General features: G+C 31.1%; 2 protein-coding genes across 2 annotated transcripts; one reads left to right on the top strand and one right to left on the bottom strand.

The window, feature by feature from the left end:
• Positions 1–93: 93 nt before the first annotated feature.
• On the bottom strand, positions 94–3235 carry LOC119679673 (conserved oligomeric Golgi complex subunit 1-like). The gene is made up of 5 exons (XM_038092160.1): positions 2859–3235; positions 2109–2788; positions 980–2046; positions 254–907; positions 94–164 (listed from the first exon to the last, which is right to left on the bottom strand). Exons 1-5 carry the CDS (start codon positions 2993–2995, stop codon positions 144–146), a joined length of 2559 nt encoding a protein of 852 aa, XP_037948088.1. The 5' UTR covers positions 2996–3235; the 3' UTR covers positions 94–143.
• Positions 3236–3381: 146 nt separating this feature from the next.
• On the top strand, positions 3382–6067 carry LOC119679672. The gene is made up of 9 exons (XM_038092158.1): positions 3382–3637; positions 3699–4009; positions 4070–4168; positions 4974–5033; positions 5119–5196; positions 5273–5296; positions 5402–5455; positions 5528–5563; positions 5627–6067. Exons 1-9 carry the CDS (start codon positions 3454–3456, stop codon positions 5927–5929), a joined length of 1149 nt encoding a protein of 382 aa, XP_037948086.1. The 5' UTR covers positions 3382–3453; the 3' UTR covers positions 5930–6067.
• The last annotated feature ends 1472 nt before the right edge of the window (positions 6068–7539 follow it).

The raw sequence follows: 7539 nt of genomic DNA, 5'->3' as shown, positions 1-7539 counted from the left end.
GCATACTTATCAAATATATAAAAACAACAATATACATGCTAATATATTAAGTTTTAACTGCACTTAACTACCCATTAGCTTAACTTAGTTTATTAATACTCAACTATATCAATAGCACTCAAAGTCTAAATCGTAGCGGTAGTTTAGGAATTAAAATCCTTTAACTGGTATTTAAGAAAAAAACGTATACAAAAAAGAAATATCATTTATATAAAATACTTATTATAAATACATAAATTATGTATATACATACCTTCTCGTTTTCTAAAGCAACTAAATTTTTGTTATCCGTTATCATATTTGTATTATTCACATTTGTCACAATTGGCAAAAGTGGGAACCACACTGAAGTTGTACTGCTTGAACTTAAAATCAAAACATTTGGATCTTTCTCCTGTGTCAGTGTTAGAGTCGATGCTGTTGTTGTGTGAGCTGCGTGTGGGGTTAGCACGCCTAGCATAGATTTTAGTCTACTAACTGCACGTTTGACATTGTTTATTATTTGCTCATGGAAAAGTTCAAAATCGAATGGATCTATAATATCCTTAAAGAAGTTTTGCAAAGTGCTAAACTGTGCACATAGTTCACGTTCATCACGTGGTACTGCAAACACGTTTTGCAGAAACTTTAAATCGAAGTAGTATTGTAATGCCAACTTTTGTCCGACATGATTATCCGTGGCAACAGTAAATGTTTGGTAATGTGCTAGAATATGTGTAAGCAATTTGTGGTTGAATACACAAAGCACTTTTGGCGGTAAGGTTTGTGGCACTACATTGTTCAGAACACGTATTAAAGCGAACAAATATGTTTGTAGTGAAATTGAAGGTTGATTTGGTACATGCAATGTCGAATTTATTGTATTTTCATGTTCATCTTTTTGCTCCAAAGTAAAACTTTCCCAATTCTAGAAATATTGATAATTTTATACTGATAATTTACCATTACTATAATAAAATTGAATTATATTATCACTTACTGCGAACTCAGTTATACATAAGTCATTCGATATCCTTGTTGGTAAGTATTGACTGCATTCATTATCTAGCAAAATGCCATCCAATAATTGTTGCCAAAAATTGAAAGTTTCTTCATCCAACAACCCACACATACGTTGCCAATATTCTATATTGTTGGCCGCTATGTTACCAACCCATTGCCGCCAACTGCTTTGTTGACAGAAACAGATTTTTAAATGTGGGCATAGCTCAATAAGCGCTGAGCAAGTGCGCAGTACTAGCAATAGTTCTTTGCGTTGCCTTTGAGTTAAATTGAAGCGTTTAATTCGGGTTATAAAATCCATTAAATTTGTTTGCGCTGTTTCACGCAGAAAGTCTATTAATGCTAATTTCTCTTCTGCTCTTGTCGCCTGTTCAGCGAGTAGTACATCCATCTCAGAAACTATATTTGCCAGATGTTGGTCAAATTCAGTGCATAGTTGTATTATGACACTACTATATCCACGTGTTTTCATAAGCAATTTTTTTGTCTTTCGATCCTCGTTTAATGCTGCCTCCAAGCTTAATGGCAAATCATTTGCACTATCAGCCCATATATTAAAGTCTATTGGGGCTTCTTCCATTAAAGCATTTTGTAGCGTTTCATATGCTCTCTGCATAGCTTGCAGCCAGCTGTCATGTATTATATTACGCACCCGCTGATTAATTAATGGCACATACTTTAACTCATAAAAATCCAAGGTTTGCGTGAGCTCAAATTTTTCTGCAACATAAGAAAAATCAATATGCTTCCGACTTAGTTTCGCCTCATTTTTGATTTCCTGTATTGTACCCATTGTATTGACAAAATCAAAGAGATTCTTTAGTTGTGAATTAGCTATGCGTGATATATCTGCAAGCCAATGTTCGAATGTGAGTTGCACTTGTGATTTATCAAGTTGCAGTACTTCATATTTAGGACGAAAGTTTGCTATTATATCAGGTACCAAATAGGAAAGCTGTAAATCATTACTATCCATAAGGGCTATTGTTGGTGGAGCATTTGCATCGGTATGTTCAGCAAGTTTACTAGAGAGCAGGCCATTGTCTGTTAGCAGCAAAAAATATGCTATTAAAAGTGAATAAATTTTATAATTTCACAATACTTACCCATAAAACATGTGCGTATGAGTTCAATGCTATTATTTAATATTTTCAAACTAGCTAATATACGTGCTCTTACACGTCTGTTGTGTGCATCTACGTTTGATCCGTCACTCAAACAATTTAAATAAGCTGCACAGCGTAGTTGTAAAAATATTTTAAATACTCCATTTAAATTATTTTTTTCCAATAACAATAAACTTAGCAAACACTCGACGGCAACTTCAGCACTTAATTCTTCACGTTCCAACATATTTATAACGTTTTGTTTTATGGTAACGTGGAATGGTTTAAGTATTTCCCACTGTTTCTTCGCTATTGGGAATTGTTTCATTAATGTGTTGTGAACGTCCAGTTGAAGACCAGTGCTTATATGCCGACTAAACACGAATAACTCTGTAGCTGTGTAAAATCGTTCATCATCAATATGTGACCATATCAGTTCAGGCAATGATGTTAATAAGTTTATTTGCACCATTGTACTGAAATAATTGTTAAGTTGTTTGTTAGTGTTGCGATTTTGTAGCAAATCCGATGTATCGCTTGTTTGGAAGCCTATTAGTTGCTGTTCATTAAGTTTCTGACAATTTTCCGAAATACCAATCACTTGCTGTATAAGCTTGCTAGAGGAATCCTGCATAGAGGTAATTGTGTCCGCTGCTTTAAGAAGATCTCTGTAGCTCTCACTGTTTACAAATATAAGTATATTTATATTAATTACTGTCTTACTTATAAAACTATTACATTAACACTCACCCAACCATAGTGCGTAATTCCTCGCGTTTACTTTCAATCACAGTTTGTATCCTTCTATGGACAATTTCTATATCTGGTATACTGTGTTGTTCGAAAAGTGTGTCCACATTTAAATCCGTTAAATTTACATTAGCCATGTTAACTACTATTTTATAAACCACAATGAAAATTACAAAACACAAAATCGGCAAAGTTTGTTTAGACACGTATTTGACAGTCAGCTGTATGGCCAGTGGCCACGAAGATGTGAATGAACTGGCAATGGAGAGGTATGATTTGGCATTTAGACTGCCAAATCAAAATATTTCAAATCTGACAGTTACAAATAAAATACTAGCAGCAGTAAACTATATCGATGAAAAGAATAATATATATATAAGATAATATAATACTTATCAAATAGTTTAACTTTTTTAGAATTTCAATATAATTTGCAACGTTAATAAAAATTATTGAATAGAAAAAACATAGTTTGCCTGCCATATATTAAAAACTAAAAATAATATTTATTTTAATTGTTTTTGTTAGCAAAAATTTTAAACAATTAAAGACTCAATTAACGACTTTTAGAAATTGTTTTATTAAGGCAATCACAATGAATTATCTTATCACACGTGGCAGAGTACGTGGTCAAGTTATTGATGTACCCGATGGATTACCGGAATTGTTGTCTGATATAACGCGCGAAGTCTTACGCTGTCAACCGACTACAGAATGTCTCTGTCAATTTATAATTGATTATTTAACGTCTGTTATCCGAACACGTGAAAAGGCGCACAGTAAGTTACAATTCTATATATTATTCTATTAGCTTCATTTAAAAAACCTTTATATTTACAGTTGCAAAAGCTATTATTGACCGTGCTTTACGTGAGGTCGATGAAATAATTGGCGATTTGTGCATTTGTGATATACCGGAAGATAAAGGTGAGAAGTTATGTTTAGCAATGGAGGATTGTTTCAAACGTTTCCTTGAAAAACAACGCTGTGAAAGAGGTCGAGAACGTGATGTGATTAAGTTTTATGACGATGATATGTTAGATGAGTTGATACGTCGTTGTAGATTTTCGGATGAGGAACTTAAGATATCACGACCTGTTATCGAAGATGCTTATAATCGTTTCGTGCAAGCGTATTTGAACGCATCAAAGGTGAGACTTGAACGTCATCTGTATTTAAATTGTATTTGAAATTTGTGCTTCTTTAATCAGAGTGCAGATGGATCTGACTTGTTATATCAATACTTTATGGCACGTGAAATAAAGCGCAGAGAAGAACTAAAGAGAGAAAAGGCCGCAATCGCTATACAGGTAATTTAAAAACAATATTTTCCAATTAGGCTTAGGACTCTAATCCAGTATCCTCAGTTTATGCTGAAATTCAATTTCCTGATATAATAAATAGAATATAAAAGCAATTATTGAAACTAACATTTTTGAAAATTTTGAACTGAGTTTAAGAAATTTTAGCGACATACATGCGGTTCTAGTACATATTTCTTTTTTGCAATTAATCTGATTCAGGTTTGGATAGTCTGATATACAAAGTTTTTATAGTTTATGTAGTTTTTATGGTAACTATAGTCCATATATTTTTGCAATGTACAAATATATATACGCAGTAAAAAGTGTATAATTGCAAATGGTATATACTTTAATCTTATTGATTTAAAATGTGGGAATTGTTGTTTACGAATTATAGTTTTGGTTCTTATGGTTTACATAAATCTGGGACCTGTAGTTTTTTTTTGAAAGACCATATAGTTTTTTGAGTATTGTCTTAAGATTTTTGTACAAATATATATACGCAGTAAAAAGTGTATAATTGCAAATGGTATATACTTTAATCTTATTGATTTAAAATGTGGGAATTGTTGTTTACGAATTATAGTTTTGGTTCTTATGGTTTACATAAATCTGGGACCTGTAGTTTTTTTTTGAAAGACCATATAGTTTTTTGAGTATTGTCTTAAGATTTTTGCTCTGTAATAATACTAATCGTACAGAGATCTTAAGAGATCTAATTTTTTTAAGCATCAACAGTAAACTTTGTTTTATTATTATTAATATTATTATCTATATTATAATTAGTGCCTTTTTTTATCAATTTTGGTAGGCCACATACCGAGGTTACAGGGTGCGCAAGCAAATAAAAGAAGAGTTATTATTACTTCAGGTAAGTTGATACATTTACGTTTTAATTTTTATATTATAATAATAAAAATTATATAAACTTATGCTCAATCGAAATGCATTTTTAGCGTCAAAAAGAAAGAGAGGAACAAGAAGCAGCTGCTAAAATCATACAAAGATTTTATCGTAGAAAATTCGGAAGACCAGTAAGTCAGAACTATTATACTCATATTAAGTATTAATTTTGTTCTAATAAATTCATTCATACATTTCATTTTATAGGATTATGAACCGGAGGAAATGGAGGTATTAATATTGTACTTTTCGTATATATAATTGCTGGAAAATATGAGTTTACTCATTCTTATTATGTAAACTGTTTTTAATTAATGTGTGCTAATTAATTTTCAGATGGAATCATCAATTATTTGCACGCCTTCTTCAGAAGTATCTTTAGGCACCAAGGTACATAACATAATATACTATATACTCCATATTTCAATATATAAAAATACTCATTATTGTTATATATTTTAGTTTGCTACGGTGCCAGTGACACCTCCAGAGTTGAAGGTATTTGTTATGTCTATAAGTAAATTTTAATTTGATATTTTTAATATATTCAATATAAATTAGGAAGGAGAGGAAGAACAGTTAGAAGACAAAGAGAAAACGGAACCAGAAGAAGAAAAGCCTGAATCTGAAATTATGCCATCACGTATTGGTGAAGTGAAAGACGAATTTGAAGAAAATAAGGCACAATTCCAACAAGAGCTACAAGCCCAAGCTCCTGAACCTATTGAAGAAAATGAGAATGTTAACGATGCACAACCTGTTGAGGTAATCGAAGAACCTCCAGCCGCAGAAGTTGCCGCTGGCGAACCTCCTGCCGCCCAGGAAGAAGCTCCTGCTGCACCAGACGCTCCTGCCCCAGAATAATAAGATTGAGCAATTAATAATGAGCAATGGAAATGCAGAATTTTTTAAAACACCTATTTTTATTGGTTAATATTAAATGAATATATTTAATATATAATTTTTGCTATAATTCGGAATAAAAACTGAGTTGAAATTTAATGTGGATTTTTGAAGTTATTGGATTTAAATATTTGTACCCTTTCTTAAATTTTTTTTTCATAGAATACATTTCGGTTATTTTATTTTTATATATTTTAAAATATTTTATATGCGAGTAGGAGTACTCAAACCCAAACGCACATTCCACTCATAAAAAACTTCTTATTTTATGAACCGTAATATTAAATGTGCGGAATCATGGAGCGCAACGTATTTAAGTGACGTGGGGGTGGCAAATAGACAGAACTTTTTATAGTAAGTCCTGTCAAATACTGCACTATTTACATGATTACGCTTACATTTAGTTTTTTAAATAAATTTTTTTTTAAGATTATTTTTTTATTTTTTTTTAAATAATGCTATAAAGCTTAATTTTTTTTGTTATTTAATTCTATATCAGATATTTAATTAAAATAAATTATAGATTTATAGATTTTTATTTTTTTTAATTGTAACTAATTGCGTTAATGGTTGCCCATTCAAGATCTTTTTCACATACATTAGTACATTTCATACATTAGTAGTATTTAAACTTAGCTCTATAATTCTATAACTCGGTAACGTTGTTAATTCACATAAACAAATATACAGCTTTATCATTTACTGAGTTAACGAGTAGGTATGTATATTTGAATACTCTTATTAAGTCACTTTAAAATTGGGCAACTTTTGTAAAAGACGAAATTTAAAAGGACAACACAACACAGTTACATGGTTGTTTCAGCCAGGATTTCATAGATTGAAGGTAGTATCTACTTAATAATATTTTTTATCGTGAAAGGGGGCGTGCTTGGAATAGATCATCATATATTTAATAATATGATGGTACTTTAAATAGAGAATTCTTCCATGGCTGGTTATCACACTTATTTAAGAAATTATCTTTATTATGTAATTGAATCATCAAAAATCGTGCGTCTTTGAGTTTTTCAAACCACCTGAAACCACCTAAAAGTTAAAATATGTAGTGCAACTGGGCCACTTAAGTATGAGCTATATAGTAGTATTTGATGAAAACAGTAGGACAACGGCAATGTTGTCATTATTCATAGTATATCTTCCCTATCTGGAGCCCTTAAAAATTCCATAAATATCATTTAAAAACTGAAAAAACTGAGAGACCTTTCTAGATCACTATATAGTGTACAGTTGCTTCAAATTTGTGAGCAAATATTTTTTGAATTTATTGCTTTTAATGCTAACAAATACAACTCTGAAAATGATCAACCTGGGGTTTTTTTTTATTAAAATTGTTTATAATAATTTTTATTATCGACCGACTTCAAGTGCTTCAGAAAAGAGAGTGAAGCAAGTATCATGCTATAATAAAATTTTTTTAAATTTAAATATTAATTATTGAGAAATAAATCCGAGTTGAATGAAGAGGGATTATGAGGATTCTGTACGATAATATATAGTTGCAAAACGGTGGATAGCTGACTTGAAACATGGTCATACTAAATTTTTATATT

Source organism: Teleopsis dalmanni, chromosome 2 (genome assembly GCF_002237135.1).
Source record: "Teleopsis dalmanni isolate 2A chromosome 2, ASM223713v2, whole genome shotgun sequence".
Lineage (NCBI taxonomy): Eukaryota > Metazoa > Arthropoda > Insecta > Diptera > Diopsidae > Teleopsis > Teleopsis dalmanni.
Note: the sequence above shows the minus strand (reverse complement) of the source record. Positions and strands in the feature narration are given on the sequence as shown.

Bases quoted from the DNA above. Each gene is read 5' to 3' on its own strand.
- LOC119679673 (XM_038092160.1), bottom strand. From the start codon at position 2,995: ATGGCTAATGTAAATTTAACGGATTTAAATGTGGACACACTTTTCGAA. The intron at 2,047-2,108 runs GTAAGTATTGTG...TGCTGCTAACAG, and splicing joins CATACGCACATGTTTTATGG to ACAATGGCCTGCTCTCTAGT. The intron at 165-253 runs GTATGTATATAC...CTTAAATACCAG, and splicing joins TTGCTTTAGAAAACGAGAAG to TTAAAGGATTTTAATTCCTA.
- LOC119679672 (XM_038092158.1), top strand. From the start codon at position 3,454: ATGAATTATCTTATCACACGTGGCAGAGTACGTGGTCAAGTTATTGAT. The intron at 5,034-5,118 runs GTAAGTTGATAC...ATGCATTTTTAG, and splicing joins AAGAGTTATTATTACTTCAG to CGTCAAAAAGAAAGAGAGGA. The intron at 5,197-5,272 runs GTAAGTCAGAAC...TTCATTTTATAG, and splicing joins GTAGAAAATTCGGAAGACCA to GATTATGAACCGGAGGAAAT.